The sequence below is a fragment of the Pangasianodon hypophthalmus genome, chromosome 12 (assembly GCF_027358585.1).
Source record: "Pangasianodon hypophthalmus isolate fPanHyp1 chromosome 12, fPanHyp1.pri, whole genome shotgun sequence".
Lineage (NCBI taxonomy): Eukaryota > Metazoa > Chordata > Actinopteri > Siluriformes > Pangasiidae > Pangasianodon > Pangasianodon hypophthalmus.
In genome coordinates, this window is record NC_069721.1 from 2159403 (window position 1) to 2187393 (window position 27991).

A 27991-nucleotide genomic window follows, 5' to 3' on the forward strand; every position below is an offset into this window, starting at 1 on the left:
ACAAAGCAAATTACATAATAACATTTACATTTCATTGTTTTCTCCCTTTATTCATATAAATTCTATGTACTATTGTTTGTTTATTTAATCAAAGTCAGATTATTGACAATAAAACATTATCTACTTTCTAACTGGTCATCTACACTGTCACTCAAACGCTGTTTAAACGCCAGCCCTCTTCCTATTGGCTGCAGCCTTTTCCATCGCTGGGTGCGCCGACCAATCAGCGGCCTTCGCGCGGAATTTCGAACTCTATTCAAACGCGTAGTCGTTATTGGCCGTTGTGTTCCTCCGCCTGTTTGAAATAAACAAAATAGTTCCTCGTACTAGTACAGAAATTGCACACGGTTTGAATCAATTACTAAATATGTATATGATTAAATCCTATTTATTTATGTTTTGTTTTAAATGTGATTAAAAGAAGTCTGTGTAGCTAAGTTGTTTGTTGTTAGGCGGAGGGATATGGCTCGTGCACTGAGCCCCGGCACGCGGCGTGCGCTAGTCAGTGTAAAGCAGTCGGCTCTGCAGGAGGCTAATGTCGCCTCAGTGTATGTGTAGGTTGCGTTTTTAAATTATCGATGGAATATATTTCATCTTGAAGATCTATTTTAACTCAGGTAACGCGTTTGTATTCAATCCTCATTTTAGTGTATTTGTACATTTTGGTTTTCTTGTCATATTCAGAACTCGCTAGCTTCACGATTTATGGGTTTTTGGTTCCTAACCGTTTTGCGACAGATCTCACACTGTGCGCGGGGATTGGTTGGTTAATCTCGCGAGCGTCCGCTCATTGGACAGTTTCCGTGTCCGTATGACGTGTTAGCCAATCCGAGCGAAGAGGCGGGATTTGTCGGAAAACTGGTGCTCGGAAGAGCGCGGACAGTGTTATTGGTGCATTAATATCTTACTAGAAATATATATAAAGATCAATAAAGGTGTGTTGTTTTATTTTTGTTGTCTGAATCCGTTTTAAGAGACTCAGAGCAGTGTGGGTTACTCTGGAGCAGCACATGTTAGCGAGCTAGGAGTGTAATGCAGCCTCGAGTTAGAGGTTTAAGTCAGACAGTGAGGATAAAATGACACTTTTGTGTAATTAAGTGTTTTTTTTCTCCACCTTTCTGTCCTTCAGGTAAGTACAGCTGGGGTGAGGAAGATGCCTCTGCTCGGTAAAATCGTGGTGATAAAGAGAAACGGAACAGATGGAACCGAATTTCCCCTCACAGCATCCTGCCTGTTCGGGAGGTCAGTAATAAATAATCACTTTTATTTAATTTAATGTCTATTTATCATAACTATTTAACTATTTAAGTGCGCGTGTGCTTGTTGTCATTGCGGCTGTTTAATAGCCATGTGTCGTTCGCGAAGGAGTCGACTCCTTGATTCACTTCACTTCTGTACGTACTGTAACACGAGCTGTTTTTTTTTCCTCTTTTCCTCTTGTGCTGTAAATGTATATAAGTAATGCAGTAACTATTTCTGTGTAATTGAATCAAAACGTTCAATTACAGGTTTCCATGGAAACCTCTTTTTAAACGTCTGAGCTGTTTCGTCTTCAGTGTGAGTCGTCGTGCTTTTGACTCCGAGCCGATTCAGAGGATCCGTTTCATATTTTATAGAATGCAGTGTGATTTTTTAAAAATTTTATTTATTTATTTATTTATTTATTTATTTTTAGCAATAAAAAATAGGGTTAGTAGAGATTTCCTGAAAGAAGTACAAAATATAGTTTGTTTGGTTCAGATTGAGGAAAAAATGGCAATAAGTCGTTTGGGATTCGACTCTTATTGATGAGATGAGCCGAATGATTTGACTCACTGAAGGGATTCACATCAGTACCGTTTAAACTCAGGCGGTTTTTTCTGTCAGTGACGTCAGACACTGCTTCTAGCCAATCAGCGTGGGCTTAGACACCACGTGCTCTAGGAAATGTGCTCGACTTCTTGCTTTTTTGCGTCTTTATCAAGATTTACAGTGCAATACTGATTCTAAACCAAAAATAATTCAGGCCAATAATTAAGCTTTCACCAAAATAATTTAAGCATATAGTAGTCATTTGATTGTTAATCTTTTATTAAAGTTTGAATGTGAAAATTTTTTCATGGCCAAAAACAGGGGGAAAAAAAAAATTCCCCCCAGGTTTACGAAAGTTTCACTGATTTTCATCGTACTCGTGTGCGTATGCTGATCAGCTGTAAAAGTAAGAAGCCTACACTCAACACAACTGGATTACATTTAGCCACGCCCACAAAACTCCATAAAAGGCAAAGCTCACAGTGAGCTGAAAACGACTAAATGGTGACTAAACGGCGATGAATCGCCTTCCAGTAATGCAGCTCAGCTACTGCAGCGCATCAGACACACACACACACACACACACAAACTCTTCCTTCTTTTATATTACTTTTGTCTTAGTTAAATGACTCGTCTTATTTTTTTAGTTTATGGATTTATTTTGGGATTGTGACTGATTTAAAGCCGATCAATCGAGGGGTGTATTAGTGAGTCTTTAAATGTAGCATTAAATGTAGGATACGAACGTTTGTCCAACTATCAGGATTTTCATTAACACCACGTTTCTTGTGTAAATGCTCCTGCGAACTGTTTTTATGAATAAATTTGCGAAATGAGACGTGTTCCATCTGCTCCTTTGCTCTGCTAATGAACTCTGTTTGTGATCTCAAACTGACAGCATGTTTTTCCTTATTATTTTTATTTTAAAGGAAGCTCGACTGTGATATCCGGATCCAGCTGCCACAGGTGTCCAAAGAACACTGCAGAATCGAGCTCAATGAAAACAAAGAGGTAACGAAGAGCCGAGTCCGAATGCGCGACTAACGTTTCAGCTGCATGCAGGATAAAGTGATTTCGTTAAATGGATCAGTGCTGTCTAATGAAAATAAGTGACGACTCAGGTTCCTGTGGAGCGGATATGTATGTTTTATATATATATGTAGTCTAAATTGATTTTACACATTTACAGCATTATCATACTGTATATTGCTTTATTTAACAAGTTATCGCATATTAAATTTTTCTTCAATATCGTGCAGCCCGCGTTCTGTATTTTCTTCTCTTAAGGTTCGTCGCCATTTCCACGTCCCTGATTGCGTTGCCGATTCCGTAAAAGTCTCCTTTGTACGTTTGTAATGCTTTAATGCGTTCGACTATTAAATAAATAAATACTACCACTGCTACCGCTTTTTCAAAAGCTATCCTATCTACCTATTAATCACACCTAGTAAACTTACTCGTATGCCTGACAGCTGCAAATGCAGAACTGCTAGCCTTAACGCATTTTGCGTAAGAACTCCACTTTTTAACATCGGAGTATGGAGTAAGAAGACTCTTCTTTTATCTCCCAATAAAAAGAGCAGGTGAGCCAATGAACATTTGAATCCGGAATGATTGACAGCTGCGTAGGTGTTTTGAACTTTCAGATATTAGCTAGCTACCTGGAAGCCCCGCCCTATTCCCGCTGACGCGTCCTTAAATCATAAAGATAAATCGCTGAGAAATGCAGCCATTTACGGAGATAAGTGTGACATAAGACATTCTTTGAAGAATGTTTTAGCAGATTTACACAAATATTTTATCGCTGCTTTAACACTATATGAATAAAGTCAGTATAAACGTAGAGCGCATGAATCAGTCAGTGAGAGTTATAACCATTTTACTCTTTTTATTCTCTCTCTATTTTTTTATTTTTTTTTTTTTAAAGCTTATTTTGACCAACCTGAGCTCGGTGAATCCGACTCTCATCAACGGCGAGATTCTGCAGCAGTCCGAGCGTTTGAAGCACGGAGATCTAATCACAGTTATCGATCGTTCTTTCAGGTACATCATCATCGTCTTCACTCTCTTTATGTTGAAATCCGTGTGTCTTTTGGTTTTTATTTCTCTCAGTGTTGGTATTAAGTTTCCTTCGTGTTGCGCAGGTTCGAGTATCCGCCTGCGCCGACTCCGAAGAAAAAGCGCTTGTCCACGCCTGGTAAAGGAGAAACTGTCAAGGTGAGGGGTTACCTGGGTGATGCGTCAAAAATGTCCTGTCACGATGCTGCTCATATTCTGCTGTTAAAAACAACACACTTACTGGAAAAAGCTAAAGTCATGTGTTTTTATTTAGCAAGAAACTTTAGCAAAATGTAAAGTGTCGGTGTGTGTTAGCTAGCTAGGTTTCTAGTTTTCATATTAGACACGAGTCCAGTGTGATTTTTCTCTTTTAAAGTTTAATTAAAAGTATGACTTACAGGATCCTCCTTATTCTTTTTGATCAGATTGTTTTCATTAAAAAAAAAATTGAAGAAAAATAAATTAAATAGGTTTCTCCATTTTGGTCTAAATGTGCCTTTGTTAATCAGTTTAGTTTAAAAATAATTTTATAATAAATTTTGTAATTCTATAATGTTTTTTTGTTTGCCATGCTGTTTAGTATGCTCCAATTTTTTGAAATATTTGCTTACTGTTAAGATCTACTGATGAACTATTCTCTTAAATTTCAGCGTTAATCGTATAATTGTATTTCTCTATTCAGAGCGATTCCAAGTAGAACTCCTTTAGGAGGTTGAGAATGTTTGAAAACGTTTCACATACCCTCAAGGAGCCTTTTTTTTTTTTTTATATATCCCAGGGTGACTTCTTCCATCCTCTCTAAAACAGCTTTGTTGGTTTCTCAGGTCTTGCAAGACCAGCAGGTGAAGAGCACACCTGGAACCACAGAGAAAAAGAAGTCTGAGCACAACACAGGTGAGTTCTCGTGATCTTTGTGAGATCTTGGCTTGTGGTTTGGCCTTTTGTCTTGATTTAACTGTTTCTTTTTACAGATACCTGTTTGAAAGATGGCTCCAACCTGCCCGTCTGTCTGGACCAGAGCGCTGGAGATCAGCAGAACAAAGCGAGCACGGAGAGCACCATGTCTCCCTTCTCCGATCTTTACAACATGGTCAAGCGAGATCTGGCCACCAAGCCCGTGTGGAAATCTGCCAGTCTGTCCAATACCCCTCTCTCAAGACCTCCAGTGGACAAGCAGGAAGTTGAGAAGGTTTCAAGCGAGAACGTCAAGCCGGTGACTCCGAAATCTGCCCAGAAGAAGAGAAGATCCTCAACCGCCAAGCCCGTAGAGGGCGCTCAAACAGAGAACTCGTCTGCTGAGGTGAAACCAGCCACGCCTGTGGTTCAGGGAGAAGAGAAGAAGCTCTCCGAGGGCGTCAACACGCCCGTATCTCAGAAGAAAACTCCTCAGACGACGCCACAGAAGTTCACTGCTGACCAAGTGGCCCAGCAAATCGCCTTTGAGAGTCCGAGTGCCAAGTCCCCGAAAGCCCGGAGGAGCAGCGCTTCTCAAACCCCGGAGAAACAAACCACTTCCCAGAATCCCTCAGAACCAGCAGAGGCTGAAGAGGCCAAAGCGAAACAGGGCACCAGGACGTCGCCAAGAGCAAGCGCGGGAAAACGGTTCCAAGTCCAGGACGTGTTGCAGGAGGTTGTAGCCACGCCGAATTCTGATGACAAAGGTCAGAGTTTTATTTATTTATTTATTTATTTATTTATTTATTTAACTTTAACACACCAAAGTATGCATAAAGGCAATGTAATGATTTATAATAATTTTAAGTTATGCTTTGCTTTATCGTTAGTCTAGTTTGAGTCACAGTTTCAAAGAAACTTTAGGATAACATGTGATACATTAAAATCTGCATTTGAACATGCTGATCAGCTGATTAAATTTGCACCTGCATTATGTTTTGTTGCTATGGTAATATCCTGATGAAGTTTGTTGCACACCTGCACCAAATAAGTCATGACTTTATTGTAACGCTCGCTCTGATTTGGTTTTTTATTTATAGTTAAACTGTGACTAACTCGACAGACTTTACTTAAAGTGGACGGTGCTGACCGCTTTCCTGTGTCTCGATCATGAATGTAATACTTCCTGTTTCATCTACTGATTATAGAACGAACCTTACTTCTCCATCTCTAGACAGTTGCTTTATGCGCTACCAGTTACGTCACTTAAGTAGTGAGTTTATTCTGGGTTTGTTGACTCATTTCCTTTTGAAACAGGAAGTCAGGATGCATTGAGGAGTGCTCACATTTACTAATATCTACAGAATTTATTTTGATGTATTGCAACAGCGATATTCGTGAAAACTGCGCTTATCCAGTGCTCAGACAAAATGCAAATAAAATTTGTCCAGCGGAGGAAAAGAAACATTCGTGTGGTGTTTAGATTCGCTTCACGCCAACTTTATTTAGGTGAACTTTGCCCTGTGAATTCATGAGACTCGGTTAAAAAAATTGACTTTTTTCTCGCTGTTTTCTTGATTAGCCATTTCGTCAAACTTGTACATGCTGAACAACTTTGCTAACAAGAAAATCCTAGCTGGCAGACAGGAAAAAATATTTTACCACACAACCCCTTACACACTTATGACTGAATCAGCTTGGTGTTTAGCAGGTAATGGCCAGGCCTCCAGTAAGAAGCACAAGTGTGACGACTTGCCCCTTCCTGCTCCCAAGAGAAAACGTGTGTCCTTTGGTGGACAGCTGAGCCCTGAACTGTTCGACAAACGTTTACCACCTAATTCCCCCCTACGCCGAGGGGCAACTCCTGGGAGACGCAGCCTGGGGTTCTCTCAGAAACCTCACTCTCTACTCAGACGAGCCTCCACCATTGGCCTGATGGTAAGGCTTGAAAAAGGCTCTCGTGTTTTGTTTAAGTGTTCTCATTCGGTTCTCTAAAGTGCCCGTGCTTCTCTGTCTTGTGCTTGTCTGTAGGGTTACCAGCTTGAAGAGGATATTGCAGAGAGCCCTGCTAAGAATGCTTCACCTAAACGGGCAGCTTCGCCTAAACGGGCAGCTTCACCTGCCAAGACTCTGAAGACTCCATCGCCTGCCAAGACTCTGAAGACTCCATCGCCTGCCAAGACTCTGAAGACTCCATCGCCTGCCAAGACTCTGAAGACTCCAACTCCGGCCAAGAAGTCTCCAAGCCCAAAGGCTAAAACCCCATCTCCTAAAAATTCCAAGACCCCTCCACCTTCTTCAAACCCATCGACCCCTAAATCCTCAAGGAGGCTCTCGAATACTTCGGCGAAGTCTCCATCTCCAAGCGAAGAGTCCCTTCTCAAGACACCTACGATGCACGGCCGATTTTCGGTTTCCCGAATCAGCACCCCGTCGCCCGTCCCCGATCAGGAGAAAGAAGCGAAGGAAGAATCCGTACCTGTGGTAGAAGAGCCTCGGGAATGCGTGACCCCGAAGGCCACGCTGAGAAGGAGCAGCATGAAGGCGTCGGCTCGGAAGACCCCGAAGAGCGTGCTGAAGAGCGCACTTGAGGTTGTGCGATCACGACGCAGTGGAGCTTCGCTTGCTAATTTAAAAGGTAAATTTGGTGTGTGTTGTAGGATGTCAGGAAGTATTTGGTGTTTTTCTTGAGTATTTTGTTAAGATTTCTATTGTTCCTGTTTTAAGTTGTCAGTTCTTGGGCTGACATTGTGAAGTTTGGACAAGCTAAACCTCCAACGGAAGGTGGCGCTAAGAAACCAGCAACCAAGAGAACAGCAGCAGTCAAGCAGACTAAAGTGACTAAACCCAAGGTAATTTAGCTGCTTTGTTTTGCTGTTATTGAGGTTTTTGGGGTCTTTTCTTGTTGTTTGAGGATGTGTACTTTCTTTGCAGACACCTGCACACAGACTGAAAGATCACACAAGTACTGGACACGCGGATTCTCCAGCCAGTATAGTCGTCGGCAAAGCCTTTTTAAGATCTACTCAGCTTGTTGGTGCTGCTCCTAAAGTAGTACGCAACGTCGCCCTGTTTAAAAAGGATATGAAAATGGATGAAGATCTCACCGGTGTGCTGATTTTTATTTTAAATTCAGTGCTCAACTCATATACAATAGATTTTTTTTTTCCTCCCCAAATTCCTTCCAAATCTCTAAACTTTTGGCTTGTTTGCAGGGGTGTCTGATATCTTCAAAACTCCGGCTAACAGCAGACGGAAGAGTGCTTTTACAAAGACGGATGAGTGTCCAGCAACACCGCTTGGTGTTGGTGAAATGACTGAAGCATCAGTAATGAATACTCCTGAGGAATCTGGTAAGCGTTGGTCTATTTTTTTTTGTGTGTTTTGTTTTGTAATAAGTTTAGTATTTCCAATTACCAAGAATAAACTCATTACGTATTCGTGTACAGGTGAAATGGTGGTGTCCCCCATGAGTGTCGCGTCCACCGCCAAACTTGGGCGCTACAACAGCGAAGCTGTAACCAGACTCCTCCAGGACGACCAGGATGGAAGTTTAATTGAAGATGACTCAGCCGCCGTTTCTCCATCTGAAGTTTCCACAGTATTAGATATGCCCAGTGAAGATCAAACCGAGAACAAGCAGGCTGTGCCAGTCCAAACTCCACAACAGAAACCCGCCCCGTCAGAATGCCTTACAGGAGTCAAAAGACTCATGAGAACGCCTAAGCAGAAAGCCGAGCCTATAGAAGACATAAGAGGCAAGTTACTCAAGACACCCAAAGAGCCAAAACCACCCCAGGAAGAGAGTTTGGAAGGTGTTAAAGAACTCCTTAACACCCCAAAACAAAAGGGAACTCCCTTAGAAGAAGACATGGCTGGATTAAAGAGGCGGATGAAGACTCCAAAAGATGCAAACAGTCCTGTAGTGTGTGCTGTAGGCTTGAAGAGGCTTGTCAAGACCCCCAAGGATAAGACTGAGCAAGAGGAGGACCTTACTGGAGTAAAACGATTGATGAAGACTCCCAAGCTGAAGAAACAGCCGGTTGAGGAAGACCTGACAGGCATTCAAGAGATGATGAAAACTCCCAAGCAGAAGACCCAGCTGGTTGAGCAGAAGAAACAGCCAGTTGAGGAAGATCTGATGGGCATTCAACAGATGATGAAGACTCCCAAGCTGAAGAAACAGCCAGTTGAGGAAGACCTGACAGGCATTCAAGAGATGATGAAAACTCCCAAGCAGAAGACCCAGCTGGTTGAACAGAAGAAACAGCCAGTTGAGGAAGACCTGACAGGCATTCAGCAGATGATGAAAACTCCAAAGCAGAAGAAACAGCCAGTTGAGGAAGACCTGACAGGCATTCAGCAGATGATGAAAACTCCAAAGCAGAAGACCCAGCTGGTTGAAGATCTGGTTGGTGTGAAGAGCTTGCTTCAGACCCCTAGGGAGAAAGGAGAGCCAGTTGAAAATGACTTTGGAATTGATAATTTGATGAAGACCCCCAAGCAAAAAAGAGATGAAGCGGTGGTGGGTTCCACCATCGTTGCAGAGCCTGACTCTGTGGGTTCTGATGTTTTGCCTGTGGAAGGTGAGTTAATGCTCAGCTGTCTTTGCATGCAGTTATTTAGCTCTTGTTTTAAATATTTGTGTGGAAGTATTTATGCTGAAAATGGGATAATCCATTCTTTTTAAGATGCCAGTGTGGAATCTGAAGAGAAGGAAAACATCTGCCCGGTTGAGGATGTGAAAAATGATACAGAAGCAGCTGTTGGTCTACAGATCGAGACAGAAGAAGCGAAAACTTCTTGCCAGGAGGTTGGAGAGGTCACCTCATGTGACGTGATGACTAATGCTGACAAAGATGTCCAAGAAACACCGCTTGAAACTGTTTGCACTTCTGAAACGATCAGTACGGCTGTAGAAGCCACTCCAGCTGTAGCTTCTCCTAAGGCAGAGGAGCAGACAAACAGATCCTCAACTGCTAAAAAGACTAGGCGTGGTGTTCAAGTAAGAAAGGCACAGAAATCCCAGAAGAGTCAAGAACATCAGGTGGATTCGGATTCTCTGTCTGTTACAGTTGCAGGAGCGGAGGAGGAACCTAGTGCTGAGTCTGTGAAGTCTGTTCCTCCTGTGCGAGGAATGAGAGGCAAGTCAGCTATTGAGCTCACTGAGGATGTTCCTGTACAAAGTCCTGCTAGAAAATCTTCCAGAGGAAGAATCCCCAAGGAGCAAGTGAAGGCTCAGAAATCATCTCTTGTCTCTGCAGAGGATGAGCAGGTGGCACTTAAACCCAGGAGAGGAAGGAAAGCCGAACAAGATGTTGAAGTTTTGCAGGTAGATCCTGTTACTGACTTGAAGGCTTCTGCAGAGGTAGAAGTCTCCATGAAGTCACCAGCTCCTGCTAGAGCCAAGAGAGGAAGGAAGCAAAAACATGAATTAGAGAATCCACAAGAGCCAGAAGCTTTGCCTGAAGCTTCAGTTGAGGAGGTTGGGGTGGCATCAGAAAGTGCTGAACTTCAGCCATCAGCAGAGACTGAGGCTCCTGTTAAGTCCAACACCAGAGCAAGGAGAGGCAGGACAACAAAGAAGGAACCCACAACGGCTGCAGAAGTTGAGGAAACCTCAGACATTAAGAGCCCAGATGCTGCAGTGGAGGTGAAAGCTGTTGTACTAGAAAGTTCTAAAATTGAATCCGCAGCAGAAAATGAGAATTCTCTTAAATCCACCACAAAAAGCAGGAGAGGCAGACCAACAAAGAAGGGAATGCTGAAGGCCTCACAAGTTGAGGAATCTCCTGAGCCCACGCCGATTGTTGTGGAGTCAGATGATAAGAGCTCAGATGTCGTAGCGGCGCTTGTTGATCTAGTTGAGCCCAAATTACCAGAGAGTACTGAAGTTCAGTCAGCAGCAGAAACTGAAGATCCCATTAAAGCCAACTCGAAACCGAGGAGAGGCAGGGCAACAAAGAAGGAAACTTCAGTAACAGCACAAGTTGAGGAAACATCTAAACCCACTTCAGATTCTGAGGTCCTGCCTGAAGAGCACACTCAAATGCCTATGGTGAAGTCTAGACGAGGAAGGAGAGTGAATCCAGTGGCTTTGAACAACCAAGCAGTGGTTGATGAATCCAATGTTGAGCCTCAAACAGTTGAATCTCAGCCTAAACCAGAAGCTCCAGCAGTCAGGTCTAGCCGAGGTGCTAGAAACAAGTCATTAAAGCCACAGGTAGAGGATGTTGCTAACGATCCTGCTACAGAAACCAGTGCAACAGCTGCTGTGACCGAGGAACCAGCCGAAGAACCAGTGGTCAAAAACGTCAGAGGAGGCAGGAGGAAAAAACAAGCAGAGCCCAAAGCTCAGGTTTTAGATGATTCTCAGGAAGAAGCTCAAGATAAACCCAGTATTGAAACCATTCAGCAGTCAGAAGCTCCTGCAGCCAAATCAGCCAGAGGAAAGCGCACAGCTGCTGTCAAGGATGAACCAGAAGCTCCAGGTAAAAGAGGTCGTCGCGCAGCTACTGTTGAAGTTCCTCCACCAGTTGTCAAGCCCAGCCGTGGTAGAAAAGCTGCTGCAAAATCAGAGCCAGAGGAAGCCACAGCAGTGGTGGAACCAGTCGAACAGACCAGCAATGAAACAAATGAACCCGGGTCTGTGACGGATGAAACTCCACTCGCACAGGCAGAGTCTGAGGAGGTTGGTGTTAGCAGTGAGGTGGTAGCTAAGAGAGGAAGAGGGAGAATCACTAAGAAAGCCAAGGTCTCAACCAAGGACACTCAAACAGTCAATGAAGCTGAAGAAAAAGCAGCTGAGGAAGAGCCTCAACTAAAGAAGTCTAAGAAGAAAGATGAACCAGCAGCTAAAGATGATGCAGAGACCAAGCAATCGGTCAAAGGGCGCAAGGGGAGAGGGGCAAAGAAACAAGAAGAACCAGAAAACGAGAAGCCAGCTGCTGAAGAAAATGTCCAACCAGTCAGGAGAGGAAGAGCGGGTGCTTCAGTAGTCTCCCAACACGATGAAGTAGCTGCCTGCCCAAAAAGGGGGCAGAAAAGGAAAGAGACGGAGGTTGTAGCTGAGGAAACACCAGACGCAGAGTCCTTACCGAAGAGGAAGAGAGGCAGAGGAGCTGGTGCAGAAGCTCAAACAGATGCAGCTGTACCAGGCAAAGGCAGGAGGACAGCGGCGAAGGAGACAGAAGAAACCTCTGAAGTGGAAGCAGAAGAAGCTCCTAAAAAGGAAGAAAAACCTGGAAGAGGCCGGAGAAAAGCAACTCAGGAAGATGTTCCACCTCAGGCTGATGATGCTGTCTCGGGTAAGTTTTCTCCACTTTCGTTTAGTAGCCCTTTCATCTTCTGTTTATTGTCCGAGACTCTAGCTTCCACGAGCTTTTAAACACGAACGGTTAAAGACAGGGTGCCCTGAATATTTAAAGATGGGATTTCTCAAAAGGTTAAACACAAACAGTCAAAGATGAAAGTTCAAACACAGGGTCCTGTGAACGTTTAATGGTTTTTTAATCCAGAGACTCTAACTTGCTCCGATCAGCTCGTTGTTCCGCAGTATTCAAAAGTTTTGTTTTCTCACTGGAAACCAGCAGAGAGCCAATCGAATCTCACCGCTCAACATTCTGAAGCCTGTGGCCAGAAAAGTGTACAGAAGGGATACTGTGGTTCTTTTATGGTGCTGCTTGTTTCCATCCAGTGACCGATTAGGCGCGTGTGTGAGAGCCAGGCCGCAATCCGGTAGATTCAACAACCTGCTCGTGTTTTGTGTGTTGATCGCTAAACAAAATGGCTGTTTCGTGTCTTTCTTGCAGAAATAACCACTCGCCGAGGAGCCCGAGGGCAGAAGAAAGCCGAGACGGACGTCCCTTCAGCTCCTGTGAGACGGACAAGAAGGAAATAAAGCACTGATCTTGTGATGATGTAAATAATCTGCAAGAACGAGGGGTTTTTATATATTAAGACCATTTAATTATCGTGGTGGCTTTTGTACCGATGTATTTTTTTTTTTTTTTCATTCCCAGTTTAACTATTTTTTTATTGTTTAAAAAAGCATAATTGTTTTTAAAAATCATTTCAAATTTTCAGATTTATTTTTTTAAACCTTGAAACATTTGGGGCATTTAATGCATTTGTATTAACAGGATTGCTTTTTGTTCCCCCTCTCCTTTATAGTCACGCAAAGCCTTCTGTCTCTCATTTCTCTTCTTGCTTGGGGGGAAAGTTTCCTTTTATGTACTTGTGTCCATCATATGCTTTTCTTTTTTTAATTTTTTAAATCCGCATATTTTAAGCAGTGTTTGTATTTGTAGCTTGAAAAAAAAAATCCTGATAATAAACAGTAGGATTGGAAATCGAGTGTCGTCTGTTTTATTGTGGTGAAGAGTTTCATTAAACACCACAAATTAACACCTTTACCTCATCAGTGTTTAAAAAAAACAAAGTATTTATAAAAGCAATGTGTTAATACGTCTCAAGAACATCTGCTGAGAAAAAAAAAAAAAGGTTTCCGAATCTAATGGTTTCCATCAGTTAATGGGAACTGGTTTAATGGTTTTCATGAGATTTCTGGTTATTTTGTCTTCTTTCATGGGTAAATGATGACCAGTGGAATAAAATTAGATGAACCACACTGTCCATTTCACTACCAAAACAAACCAACAGAAACCCATTACAACCCATTAGAAGGCTTTAATAATTTGTAATTATATTTTCAGCAGGAATAAAAGAAATTATTTTGGTGTTTAAGCTCTATAGATATGGCTAACATATAACAGTGATGAACTGATTTATTTATTTGTAATTAAGTTAAAAGATGTTTTTTCAAGTCGATTCTCCGCACTCCAGCCCAATTGGGGGCGGTAGTGAACGGTAAAGTCACCCGCCAATAAGTCGCAGAAGAAGAAGAAGAAGAAGACGAATTTGTCGCCGCAGAAGAAGAAGAAGCGCTCAGTGGAGGAGGAAGAAAAGCGACCTGGAGGGAGATTTGATTTCTCTGTTCTTTGAAGCACAATGGAGCCTGATCCAGACATCCAAACAGTACCGAAAGGTTTCCGCTGTAAATTATGCGATGTTAATATCCCTAACGGTACGTTTTTGTTTTTTAAATTTCTCAAAGAGCCCGAGAGTTAATTGAATGTAGCGAGTGCTATGCAGGTTAGCTTGGCTAATGGCTAATGTCTCTTGGATGCGTTTTCAGCACGTTGTTGTCAGTAATGGCTGCAGCTAGCATGAGCGCTAGCAAAACCTCAACTTTATACATGTCTGTTCGTGTTCTGATGACTAGTTATAACCTGACAACAAATAAAGTAGCTTGTTTTTTTAACTGGTTTATTCGCTTGGACTAAGTTGATAAAGTTTCAGTTGCAGCTCATGTGTTCAGTAAGGAGTCGGTTCATTGAGTCGGTTCTTTTCGGTGAATGTTGACTCGCTTACGAGTGTTTTTGTAGATGTAGGTAATGCCTTTACTTCTGCAGTGAACTGTCTGTCTGACTGTCTAATCTACCTGTCTGTCTGTCTAACCTGCCTCTCTCTCTGTCTGTCTGTCTAATCTACCTCCCTGTCTGTCTGTCTGTCTAATCTGCCTGTCTGTTTGTCTGTCTAATCTACCTCCCTGCCTGTCTGTTTGTCTGTCTAATCTACCTCCCTGCCTGTCTGTCTGTCTGTCTAATCTACCTCCCTGCCTGTCTGTCTGTCTGTCTAATCTACCGCCCTGCCTGTCTGTCTGTCTGTCTAATCTACCTCCCTGCCTGTCTGTCTGTCTAATCTACCTCCCTGCCTGTCTGTCTGTCTAATCTGCCTGTCTGTTTGTCTGTCTAATCTACCTCCCTGCCTGTCTGTCTGTCTGTCTAATCTACCTCCCTGCCTGTATGTCTGTCTATCTAATCTACCTGTCTGTCTGTATGTCTGTCTATCTAATCTACCTGTCTGTTTGTCTGTCTAATCTACCTCCCTGCCTGCCTAATCTGCCTGCCTGCCTGTCTGTATGTCTAATCTACCTGTCTGTCTGTATGTCTAATCTACCTGTCTCTGTCTGTATGTCTAATCTACTTGTCTGTCTGTCTGTATGTCTAATCTATCTGCCTGTCTATCTGTCTAATCTACCTGCCTGTCTAATCTACCTACCTGCCTGTCTGTCTGTCTAATCTATTTGCCTGTCTATCTGTCTCATCTACCTGCCTGTCTGTCTGTACGTCTAATCTACCTCCCTGCCTGTCCGTCTGCATGTCTAATCTACCTGTCTGTTGTCTAACCTGTGTTTTTTTTTTTTTTTTTTTTTTTTTGTGGATGTTTTGCGTGCCTCAGAGCCGAGTTTAGAAGCCCATATGAAGGGGAAGAAGCACCAGCACCTGTGCAGGCTGCGGGCGAAGCGGAAGGCTCAGGAGGAGAACAGCGTCTACGTCAGCGGCTTCAAGCCCGACACGTCCACCAGCGAGCTGGCGGAATATTTCCAGCAGTTCGGACCCGTGGCTGAGGTCATCGTGGACAAGGAGCGGGTCTGTATGAGGGATTTAATATAAAACTATAAAACAGAACCCTGAGGAACCCCTTCTGTACCGCTGCAGGTCATGAAGTCATTAATATTGGCACTGTGTGTGTGCGTGTAGGTGTCATGATTACGAACTGGTCCCAGTGCCGATCCCTGAGGAACCCCATGTGCAACTCCTCTGTGTGTGTGTGTGTGTGTGTGTGTGTGTTCCTGTGCAGAGTCTGTATGCCATAGTGGAGTTTGCTGAGTCTGCGAGCACCGAGGCGACGTTGGCTCAGCTGCAGCACCGTCTGGATGGACTGAAGCTCCGCGTGAAACCCAGAGAGAGGAAAGAGTTCAAGTTGGCCAGCAAGGAGAAACACGACCGCACGAAACCTCACATCAGCCTGGAGAAGCTCAACCACGAGCTCTGCCTCACATCTTCTGTAAGTGCTTCCCGTCCCTCTCCATCTCCATCTTCATCTCACACACACACATCAGATCATAGAGCTCCATTTTCTCCCTCCTCAGGTAAACGAGCAGATGCAGAAAATGGTGGAGATCTTCCAGCTGAGTGAGAACGACAGCAAAGCGAGGCAGCTCGTCGTCCAGCTCCTGCAGGAGGTCCTCGTCGAATTCCTACCAGGTCAGAATCGAAACGATATAACGCAAAAGATCATATCATGATATTCCAGGACATTTTGATGATACACTATACGCCTCACAATATATTATAGACTTCCTGATAAACTACCGGCGAAATAGTAGCGCTGCATTTAAAAAAAATTCAATAAATAAATGAAATAATTAGTTTGACGACACATTTATTTCAGCTGCGCAAAAATAAGGTAACCCTGAAAAGGAGAATTTAAAAAAAAAATTTACATTTTATAAATGTAACACTTAAATAATACATCACTATCAAATCTGCTTCCAGGGTTTATAATTATTTTTTAAAAAATTATAAAAAAAATATCATGATAGGCACGATATCTCAGAAAACTGTACTGCGATGATATAATATCGATATTGTGATAAATGATCATATCGTCCAAAATATTAATCAAACCAGTTAGTTCATATCATAGTCACGAGATCCAGTTGAACTTCAGCTTCATTTGTGCGTCGACATTTGAATTTTAAAAACGTCTCGCGTCACCTTCAGATCTCCCGAAAGCTGTGTTTTTGCGTAACACTCTTCTGGATTGAATACTCTTGAACGTAAGGGCGGAGTTTTGGATTTGAGACGCTGCTCATGACGACAATCACGACGACAGCAGAACGTTTTAAGAGAGACCGAGCTCTTCAGCGTGTTTAACATCACTGTACATGAAAACATTTTACAGTGGAAACCAAACAGACAGGAGATGTTTTGCTCTGAGCTCGTGGCGTCTAGGGAACGTCTTCTGGAGGTACATAAGATACGCAGCGAGTGTGTGAACGATGATGAAATCGAGGCTAATAAGTAATGGAAATGAGACAGAATCGTGAAAAATATCAACATTTCAAAATATCAAACTGTTAATAGTGCTACATGTGATGCTTGATGTCTAACTCGTCTGCTCACCATGGGTTTTATTTCTTTATGTTTTTTATTATCCAGATTGTCAGATTGTACCTTTCGGCTCCTCAGTGAACACCTTCGGAAGCCACTCGTGTGACCTCGATCTCGTCTTGGACCTGGAGAACACCAAAGCCTTCCAGAACCGCACCAGGAAGTCCGAGCAGGTCCGTCACCTCGTCTCCTACCTGAGGTTTCGAGTTGGTTAGAGGAATTTAACGTTTTCAACAGCACTAGTGATCAGAGCTTACACACACACACACACACACACACACACAGGTACACTGAGGACCGCCTGAGTATATTTCACCCCGTTATAAAATACGCGTTTTATTTATTAATCCGCTCTGAGAAAATAAACGTGCTGTTGGTTTCAATTTGGGAGGAAAAAGAGCATAAAAATAGTTTCGCGATTGTTTTAAAAGGGAAAAATAAAGGAGTTAAAAACAATTTAAAGAATTTAAACTTAAGTTTAAATAAGGAAGTAAAAAGAAGAGTTACAAAATGTACGAACAAATGACTTTAAAACGAGTTTTAAAAAAGGGGGTTAAAAAGGTTTAAAAAAAAAAACCCAAGAAATTAAATAGGTTAAAAAAGGATTTTAAAAAATGTTTAAAAAAAGTTAAAAGTAAAAATGAGTTTAAAAAGAGTAAAAATGGGTTAAAAATATAAGAAAAAAGGAATTTGAAATGGTTTAAAAGGGGTTTATAAAGGAGTTAAAATCATAAAGAAAATAAAAATGTCAAAGGAATTTAACAAGGTGAAAAGATAAAAATAAAGTGTTTAAAATGAATTTAAAGAGGTGAAAAGGGGTTAAAAGGTTAAAGAAAATGAGTTAAAAATGGTAAAGAGATAAAGAGTTTTTAAAAAATACATTAAAAGAATAAAGAGTAAAAAGTTCTGCTTTCCTGTTAGTTTTTTTTTTAACATTAATTACACTTTGAGCTGCTGTTCAGTAACTAGTGAGTGTGAAGAAGCCGTCAGTTCGCTTTTATTAGCGCTCTCGTTTCGTGGCTTTGTGAAGCACATGACGTATCCAGGCATCACCAGAGAGGACCGTCTGCTGACCTGAAGACTGATCTACTCAACTGCTGCGTTAAACTGAATACTTTAACATTCTCTCCGTTTTTAACCGCTCGGAATAAACCGCACTAATTTTCTCCTCGCTGACCAGCAGATGGGCGAGAACCAGTCGGAGGACGGCCAATCAGAAGACTCCATCCTGTCCGACATCGACCTGGCCACGGCCTCCCCGGCGGAGCTGCTGGAGCTGGTGGCGGCCATTTTGAGGAAGTGCACGCCTGGAGTGCATAAGGTGCAGACAGTGAGCAGCGCGCGCCTCCCTGTGGTCAAGTTCAGCCATCGGCAGCTCAGTCTGCAGGGAGACATCACCATCAACAACAGGTACAGCAATAATAATAATAATAATATATATGAAATATATAAAACAAAATATATATATACTAGAATATCTATAAAGAGGAATTATTGCTAACGTTGGATTGCTTATGACAGGTTGGCGGTCCGAAACACGCGATTCCTGCAGCTGTGCTCGGGGCTCGACTCCAGAGTGCGTCCTCTCGTTTATTCCGTACGATTCTGGGCCAAACAGAAACAAATCGCAGGTACTGGATCAGGACACACACACACACACACACTTCCACCTTAGGACAGGTATTTTTTTCCCTTACTCTGATTTATTTATTTACTCGCTTTGACCAGAAGATGACAGCACAGCTTTAGCTTTCAGTCACGAGCAGCGACCTCACGAGCTGCGTCACTTTACCCTGATTTGTGACTTGAATAAAAAAAAAAATAAAAAAGACAATATATATAAATAGTGTTATTCATAAGAGCCAGGCTCTCTGTGGTGTAGATGAATAATAATAATTATATAAATAGATAAATAAATAGTATTTGTAATAATGATGATAATAATAAGCACTTTTTATAGATGGAATATTAAATGCTTCATTTTAGGCTCAAATAAAGTCAGCAGAGTAAAATACAACAATTTTGGGCATTTAAAAATACACACATTTAAATACTTTTTTAAAAAAAAAAAAAAAGCAAACAGAATTCATAGGAGTATAACAAAAGAATATTCCACATTAAAATGATTAATAGAAATAACATTAAAGCAACATAAATGTTGCTGATGCTACCTGAAATGGATAAAAATTCCAGCGGGGCGCCAAAAGTTTTGTGTGTGTTTAATTGAGGCAGCTGGATGAATTTGATGTTAAATCATTTAAAAAACAGAAACCAGCCAAACACCGTTCATGAGATTGTGTTGATGGAATCTATAACATTTTTTTTTCATCAGATCTTTGTTTATTGCTCGTTCTCACGCAGGGAATCCGTCTGGCGGTGGGCCGCTGCTGAATAACTACGCGCTGACGCTGCTGGTCTTATTCTACCTGCAGACCGTCAGTCCACCTGTCCTGCCTTCTGTGGAGCAGCTCAAGAACATGGCGTGTACGTACACCTGGGGTTGTTGTTTTGCTTTTAAACCGCGATAATCCCTCACTAAAAATAAATAAATAAATAAAAAACTAGAAAGGAAAATGATCATCGGCGTTTAGCTAGGCTACGGGTCGTATCCAGAGTTGAGTTCCATGTGCATGGTGAGGATTTAAATACTGAAAAACATCGTAAATATACATCGTAAACATAACTACAGAATTAAGCGCTATTCAGGAGCTAGGCTCGAGTTACGCACAGGGGGCGGAGTTTGAGTAAATATGATGATATCATGATATCGGCTTGAACGAGGAGCGGTATTCAATCCAGGATGGATAAAGTTACGAAGTACGCTTACGTAAAGTGAGCTGTAAGTATAAAATAAACAAAAGCGTTGCCATTTTATTTTTTAAACAGACAAGTCAAAAGAGCGAATCAATTTACGATTTCACGACCTCGAATTAGTACCTTGTGGCTTCATTATTGATTTAATTAATTGCTCAGAATTATCCGTCAGAGCACGATATAAAAAAATAAAATGCAAAATAACGGATGTGCTGGATCAAGTGCTATTTTATAGACTGCTGAATAATGTGTGTGGAAGCCATTTTGTTAAATTAAACCAGTGATTAATGTAATAATTACAGCTAGCACTAGTCATGCAGCGATATATTGGCAATTTGCTGGACTAGTATTAGATTTATTTCATGACTTGCTATCTACTCATTCATAGATCATCATATTACTGTTTTTTGTTACGTCGTATTACATTTGACAGCAAAGAAAAAACACTGAATCCTTCTTCAGTCCGTATTTTCTATCCCTGATTTTTTTTTTCCGGGTCTAAAAGCAAGTCCTGGTGTTTAAAGGCGGTAAACCCACATCTCAGCAATCTCGGCAGCGTTAACTACACACAGGTGATTGTTATAATCTGAATCCGGAGAAATCGTTTATAACCTGACTCTGAACACGTCTAACTTTTCCTTTGTAAATATTGACACAACTTTAAGACTTACGTCGTCAACTCTAAATACGGCCGTATACGAGGTGCCCTTAAGCAGAAGGGAAGAAATGAAGTTCTGCAGCAAGAATAAATGAGTTTAGGGCTTTTAAATGAGTCACGGTTCCCACGCATCCTGGAAAACCAGGAAATGTATAGCTGGAAGGTCAAGGCCATTAAGCCGTATTGATTTATTGTATTGTATTGATTGGCCCTCCTTATTTATAGATACGGTCCTCTAACTCTGAGAACATAGATTTAATGGCTGATTCATCAAAGTTAAGACCAGGGCTGGCCTGAATAATTAGAGTACTTGAGTACTTCTTCGTATGTGGTGATATTTATTTTGCTATTTCATATATACAGAAGCTTCGTCTTTACCTTCCTACTCCATATATAAGTGTACATAGGCTCGGAAATAATGGAAGTGCACTATATGCTCAAAATGTAGATAACTTCCACAAAGACCATCATGTGGCCTGTTGGTCAAAGACAGCATCAGACACAAATGTGTCGATATGTAAAACATTTTTACACAAATCAGGTGTTTTGTTGCTTAAAAAGCCTGGGAATGGGCGGGACAGAAAACCCAAAGGTGTGATGTTAGGGGACTGAAGTCCAACACAGAAGGTGAACACTAAGAAGCCATATTTTATTTGATTTTTTTTCCTTTATTTTACTTCTGTTGTTGTTGCACAGCTGATGGGTGGGTTTTTAATTTCTCTGAAAGTAAATACACTGTTTAGTACCAGTATAATTTTTACTTTAACCACAGATTATATATCGCCCCATCATATGCAGTGTCTCAGCTTAACAAAGATCAACAAAGCTCATTTGCATGTAATGACACCGACAAAACTCCATAAAAGGTAATGTGCACAGACAGCTGGGAGCACGAAATGAACAATCAGGGTAAAGTCTGAAAAACAGAAGTAGAAGTTATTTTGACTCGCTTCTATGCAAATAAAAATATTTAATAATAATAATAATAATAATAATAAGTGAGCGTCATTTATTTTGTCATATTTGAATAAGTCTTATTTGTCTTAATTTAGGGTTTCTGTTTGCTGACTTACTTTATTTTTTATACATATATTTTATATTTATTGCAAATAATATTAAAGGACTGGCTTTCACAGTTTTCTCAGTGGTGCGCTTAGTCCCTGACGTAATGAACTAGCATGAGGATGTGTTTTTGATCGAGGCTCCAAAGCTCTTCTATAAGTCGCTCTGGATAAAGGCGCCTGCTAAACTCTGTAAACTTAATAAAAATAAAGAATTTAAACTCGACAGTATATTCCAGATATCAAAGTGCAGTAATCCATGTGAGTAATATGATTCGGAATCGATCAGGTTGAGGTTTATATTATTTAGTCTTATTATGCATAAATTTACACACACTCAGGAGCACGAGTAGGATACGACCGTTTTTCCGAATTTCCAGAGTCTGCATGGATGCCAGATTTCTTATGTAAACAAGCGCATGAACGATTCATGGATAAATCCATCTTGATAAATGAGCCCCATTATTTGTTTAGACTTGCATGTTTTGTTTTTTTTTTTGGGACTTGTTGCAGAAATAACTCTTGGTGTTATTTCATACGCATGTTTTTCGTATGTTATGAAATTAAGTATATTCTACTTGGTTCCTTTGTGTGTTGTTTGTCGAGGGAACGTGAGTTAATTTAAACTTAACCATTCATTACTGTAGGCAGATGTGAGTCACTCTAGGATGACATTTAATGAGCAACAGTTGTCATGTATACAAGTCATGGAAAATGTCCTGGGGAAAGATTTCCGGGAAAAAGATGATGTTGATCATTTTTTCTGACTTGATTTGTGTAGGTGAGGAGGAGGAGTGTGTCATTGACGGATGGGACTGCACCTTCCCCAGTCAGCCGATCAGCGTGCCTCCCAGTAAAAACACAGACGACCTGTGTAAGTATTAATTACAACGTACATTACAGATGAAAGAGCATAACATAGACGCAGGATTAGCATAAGATGTTTGATAGTACTTGAATTTAGCTTTTTGGTATTTATATCCTGGTTTTGTAGAGAAGTGCTCAAAAAAGCGATTGAAGCATTGAAAGACATTTAATATGCACCTTGGCTTTAAATTAAGTTTGAGTGCTTTTTCAAAATAAAGCAGTTTTTATAAATAAATTTCAAAGATGACATTTAAATCCAGCAGCAAAACCTCAACGATCACCCACACAGATTTAACACTCGTAGCTGAAACTGACTTCTTTATGTCTTCTGAATTCTCTCGTGTAGTCCTTGGAAACAAGTGATTAGTACTTAAGTCTAGGAATTTAATTTTGAAGCATCTGTATGAACCCTGACACAGCTCTATAACAATTATGCTCTGGTCTAGAGTTGTGCAGCGCAACTGGGATCCCACAGGAGCCAAAAAAATAAAGTCTCAGGACTTTTAGACAGGCTAGTTAGACAGCTGGACAAGTTAGACAGATATGAAGCTCACAGGACAAAGAAAGGCCATATTCATTCATATGGGAGCACATAGCATGCTAGCGCACGTTTACCACATTCATTCTTACAACTTTGGTAAATGCTTTATCCTGGTCAGGGTCGCTGTGGTATAAATTACCAATTTGTTTGCATTAAATCCATTAGAAAATATGGCAGGTACAAATAGGGGCAGGTATAAACAAAAATAATAACTGCAGGAGTGGACGAGGTTAATCAAACTTTCTATGGAGTGGGTGGGATTGGTCAGAATTTCTGCAGGAGCGGCTTGGATAGATCAGAATTATTTTGGAAATGGGTGGGATTGGTCAGAATTAGTTCGGGAGTGAGCAGGATTAGTCAGAAGTACTTGGGGTGGAATTTTCGGGATTTTCATGAATACTGGATTTCTTGTGTAAACTCTCATATGAACAATTCCTTCGGGAGTGGTAGGAGTTGGACAGAATTTCTTTGGAAGTGGGTGGAATTGCTCAGAATTAGTTTGGGAATGGGTGAGATTGGTCAGAATTCCTTTGGGAGTGGGTGGGATTGGTCAGAATTAGTCCGGGAGTGGGTGGGATTGGTCAGAATTCCTTTGGGAGTGGGTGAGATTGGTCAGAATTAGTTCGGGAGAGGGTGAGATGCACTATATTTTGGCAACAGTATGTGGAAACCTGACCATCCCACCCATATGTGCCTTTTGAACATCCCATTCCAGATTTAGTCCCTCTTTGCTGGTATAATAAGCTCCACTCTTCTGGGAAGGCTTTCCACTAGATGTTGGAGCGTGGCTGCGGGGATTTGTGTTCATTCAGCTACAAGAGCATTAGTGAGGTCAGGCGCTGATGTTGGGATGTCGAGGAGGTCTGGGGTTCAGTCGGTGTTCAAGTTCATCCCAAAGGTTCAGTGGGGTTGAGGTCAGGGCTCTGTGCAGGACACTCGAGTTCTTCCACTCCAACCTTCACACACCATGTCTTCATGGAGCTCGCTTTGTGCACAGGGGCATTGTCATGCTGGAACAGAGGTTGGAGCCTCTTAGTTCCAGTGAAGGGAAATTGTAATGCTACAGCACACAAAGACATTCTGTACAGTTGTGTGCTTCAGACTTTGTGGCAACAGTTTGTGGAAGAACTGCATATGGGTGTGATGGTCAGGGGTGCACATACTTTTGGTCATAGAGTGTAGGTCAAACTTTCTCGAGGAGCAGACAGGATCGGTCAGAATTTCTTGCAGAGTGGGTGGGATTGGGATTAAAAAACAGTCCCACTCACATCTCTACCCTGGTCCCCCAAGATTGATCTTGTATGTATGTTCTTTTGTTCTTTCCCAGTTTCTCATTGTTTTATTTCCCCTTTCTCCCTGTCAGGCACCTTACTTTTCGGTTTCTTCACCTACTACTCCAAGTTTGATTTTCCTGGATCGGTGGTGTCTCTGAGAGCCGGGCGCACTCTTCCTATCACAGAGTTTCTGAGCAGAGATGATGAGACGCCTGATACTGCAGAAAGCTCAGACGCCGCCAGACAGAAAACAACCGTACGCCCTAAACTTGGACCTGTAAACATCCTGGACCCGTTTGAACTCCACCATAACGTAGCTGGCAACATTACTGAGCGTACACACAAGAATCTTCGCAGGGAATTCTGCGAAGCAGAGAAGTACTGCCGGAGTCTGCAGTACCAGCGCAAGTCGTCCAAGGGCAAGTCCTGGGGGCTTGTAAAGCTTTTCACGCCTCGTGTCGAGGGTGTATCCAGCTCACAGGATGCCATAGAAAAAATCCCGGAGATCATCATCCCGTTCAGGGCAGCTATTTTGACGCAGTCTTTTCGTACAGAGCTGAGTTCAGCAGCAGAGACATTCCGGGTCGTTTGGTTCAAGAAGGTCTGCTCCATCTTGGAGGTGGTGTTTAATGACATTCTCAAGTGTACACCTTCAGATCAAGTTGAGATCAGTCAAGATCAAACCAAGGCAAAAGGCGATACCGAAGAGGAGGAAGTAAACAATAATCAGAGTCTTGATAGTTCCAGCCATCAGCCCACAGCTCACGCTGGAATAAAGAGACCCCTGTCCATAGAGGAAGGTCCATCCTCCTCTTCCTCACCCCAGGGAAAGAGGATGAGACTGGAACCTTCAGCAGATTATCCAGAAGTGGCTCACTGGAACTGGACTCAGACACACCCGGTGTGGGCCGGCCGAAGGAAGATCCGGAGAGTTTTACTAAAAACAAGCGATGAGACCTCCAAGCCTGAAGGGGGCTGCAGCAGCATTGAGAGCAGGGTGACGCAGTATATCATAGAGAATGACTCGAACCCCAAGGACAAACTGGATTTCCAGCTGGATGCCCTCGTGGTGGGCAGTGACGAGTGCACAAAGGCGGTGCTCAAGTTTAAAGAAACTAGTGATCCTACGGGACATTTTCAAGACTTCTTCCATTTTCTCGATTCGTTCCTGCCTAAGATGGTGGAAACGCTGTTGGCTAAATCTGAATAATTATTTTTGTTCTTTGACTGTCCTTCCTGCACATTTATTTTAAGGTTGTAAAACGTAAACGTTTTGTGTTTGCTTCAGTGATAGAAACGACATTAATAACTCCATTTCTATGCAGGCACAATAATTAACAACAAATATTTGCTATAGTTTGGTTGACTTTTGGCCTTTTTTCCTTATTTGTACTCATCTAACGATTTCTTGTGATTAGTCATTCATTTCACTGTTTCTTCAGGTTTAAAAAAGAAACAAGTTGTGTTTTGGTTTAAAATGGTTTGTAGTATAGTTTGGTTTGTGCATTGTAAAAAAAAAAAGAAGTTGTAAGTGCAGGTTATTAAACATGAAGCTACCAGTTTATGGTCTTCAGCTTCTGCTTTAGACATGTTCCATTCATGAATGTTTCAGGTTTTTTTTTTTTTTTTTTTAAAACAAGTCACTGACTATCAAAGACATTTTTTTGTAGGTTAATGTTCTATCTGTCAGTAGTTTTTAAATGTTGGACACAGTGAATCTTTTTGATCAAGATCAAGATTTGTACCTCTTTTGTTCAGTGGATCAGTTTTTGACTCACTGAATTCTTTTGTTTAAGACCAAGATTCGCTCCACTCTTATTCAGCAGATCAGTGTTTGACTCGGTGAATCGTTTCAGTTATGGCCAAGATTCGCTTCTCTCTCGTTCATTCTGTCAGGGTTTTAGTCTGTGAATCCTTTCCTTCATGGCCGAGGTCTCATGATTCGGTGAATCATTTCAGTCAAGACTGAGATTCACACCTTTCTCATTCAACAGATTGGTGAATCCTTTCAGATAAGGATTCTCTCTCCTCTGTTTTTCTGTGGCTCAGTTTTTGACTTACTGAATCCTTATGATCATGGATGAGATTCATCTGAGTCAAATACTAACCCCCTGAACGAGAGAGGAGACAATCCCTGTCATGACCAAAAAGATTCACTGAGTCAAACACTGATCTGCTGAGCAGGAGAGGAGCGAATCGCAGGCATGACCGAAAGAATTCACGGAGTCAAACACTCACTCGTTGATAGAAAGAGGAGCGAATCTCAGTCTCGACCTGAAGCATTTGCTGAGTCAAAACGTGATCTCCTGAACATAAGAGGAGCGAATCTCAGCCATGACGAAAAGGATTCACTGAGTCAAATCGTGACACGCTGAGAGAGGAGCACCGTTTGGCCATGACTGAAAAGATTCACTGAGTCAGTCACTGATCCGCTGAATGAGAGAGGAGTGAATCTCGGCCATGATTAAAAAGAATTCGCTGAGTCCTGGCAGAGATTCTCTCCTGTTGTGCTCAGAGGGTCAGTGTTTGGTGCAAGCAGGAGCTTTCCAGCTTTCCAGTTCATGCAGTAGTAATCTGTGTTGATCTGGATGTAGCACATTTATAAAATAACACAAAATAACAATGATTATTAATGGTTATTTTACACTCCTTAAGCTGTTTGGTATCTGCCTTAAACAGTGGCATTATAATGGTGAATGAATCTGAATGAATCATTTAAATGAACTGACTCAAATGAAAAGACTGAAATGTTTTCTCTATTCTGTATTCAGAATATTTAAAACTGAAGTGCTTTAAGTGCACATGGCATTTTTAGCAGAGGCTACTTCCTTTCTTTCTTTTTTTTCCACTCATATTCTGTACAGATAATAGAACACTTTTCCAGTGTTTCTGCTGCGTCAGATTTCCAAAGTTCAGACCTTCTGGTTAAGAATCCTTAATAGGGCGTTCAGGATTCTTTGCCAATTACTGGCGCTAGCTCGTGCCTTTACAGAACTCCTTCCCAGCAAGATGGAGGAAAAGGTCATACTCCACCCTCTCGAGATGTACGAGTGTAATTATGGATAAGGATGTGCTGTTTTGTTACAGATGTAGTGTGCTGGCGTTTGGAAACCAGCCCCCAGACAGACTCGCTGATTAAGATCACCTCGTTTCGTTCGATCTGGGCTGACATGATGGCTCAGGACTGCATTAGGATGTAGAGAGAGAAACCAGGACTGGGTGTTTCCCATCATTGCTCTGGGGTTGGAGAGGATACTCTGATCATTTCCATATGATCTCATTCTGGAGCTAGCTATAAACATACTCAACTTTAATAAAGGGGAGGGGTTGATAGAAGACAAATTTAATTGGAATTGAACAGATCTGGGGTTCTTCAAGGTGCAGTGTTAACCCTGTGTGGAGTACACTTATGTCCGTAGTACCATATATTCAACAGAAAGTTTTCCTGTAGTCTTGCTTTCACACTTTTCCGGTAACGTTTCTCAATGCCAGCACGTAAAAAAAAGAGTGCAGACGCTTTTAAAAATCACCGCTGCCAACGTTTTTTGGTCGTAGTAGCGGACTGATATCACAAAGCAGCTTTACAGAAATACATAAATTCAGCATATAAATTTTAAATTTAGAAATTTATCCCTAATGATCAAGCCTGGGGCAACATGGCAAGGAAAAACTCCCTGAGAATACATGATGAAGAAATGTTTTTGTTTTGTTTGGTCATTTGTTTTGTTTAAAAAACAAATCAGGTGGTGGCAAGCTAGAAAAACCAACATGGAGGACAAAAGTGCTGGTGAAAAAGTCTTGAGCCTTGTTAGTGAGTGAATACGAGGAGATTTATGTCATGTCGAATTCCAGATATTCAAACGTTGTAATAAAAATAATTAAAAATAAACAATGTGTGGACGTTTGGGACGTGAGCCTAAGGATTGTTGCTTATCTTTTGTCTTGTATTCACATTCAGCCCAATACAACAAACTATTTAGCATTACCTTAAAATAACTTTAATCCAGTATGGT

General features: G+C 41.6%; 2 protein-coding genes across 6 annotated transcripts; both read left to right on the top strand.

Annotated features, from left to right (window-relative positions):
• The first annotated feature begins 347 nt into the window (after positions 1-347).
• On the top strand, positions 348-13094 carry mki67 (marker of proliferation Ki-67). Of its 4 annotated transcripts, none has more exons than XM_053238894.1 (15): positions 348-617; positions 1130-1242; positions 2721-2802; positions 3719-3834; positions 3936-4008; positions 4674-4743; positions 4821-5510; positions 6452-6681; positions 6775-7381; positions 7471-7595; positions 7678-7852; positions 7959-8096; positions 8193-9329; positions 9435-12050; positions 12555-13094. In XM_053238894.1, the coding sequence occupies exons 2-15, from the start codon at positions 1154-1156 to the stop codon at positions 12641-12643; spliced, it is 6237 nt and encodes a 2078-aa protein (XP_053094869.1). In that variant the 5' UTR covers positions 348-617; positions 1130-1153; the 3' UTR covers positions 12644-13094. The 4 variants fall into 4 exon arrangements, with proteins under 4 accessions (XP_053094869.1, XP_053094871.1, XP_053094872.1 ...); XM_053238896.1 differs by having other exon boundaries at positions 6455-6681; XM_053238895.1 differs by lacking the exon at positions 348-617 and adding an exon at positions 694-935.
• A 512-nt stretch (positions 13095-13606) lies between these two features.
• tut1 (terminal uridylyl transferase 1, U6 snRNA-specific) lies at positions 13607-27887 on the top strand. 2 transcript variants are annotated; one of them, XM_034309634.2, is made up of 10 exons: positions 13607-13828; positions 15046-15236; positions 15448-15654; positions 15740-15854; positions 16812-16936; positions 17944-18173; positions 18285-18394; positions 19125-19247; positions 22078-22170; positions 24068-27887. In XM_034309634.2, the coding sequence occupies exons 1-10, from the start codon at positions 13753-13755 to the stop codon at positions 25186-25188; spliced, it is 2391 nt and encodes a 796-aa protein (XP_034165525.2). In that variant the 5' UTR covers positions 13607-13752; the 3' UTR covers positions 25189-27887. The 2 variants fall into 2 exon arrangements, with proteins under 2 accessions (XP_034165525.2, XP_026803617.3); XM_026947816.3 differs by having other exon boundaries at positions 13620-13828; positions 17947-18173.
• The last annotated feature ends 104 nt before the right edge of the window (positions 27888-27991 follow it).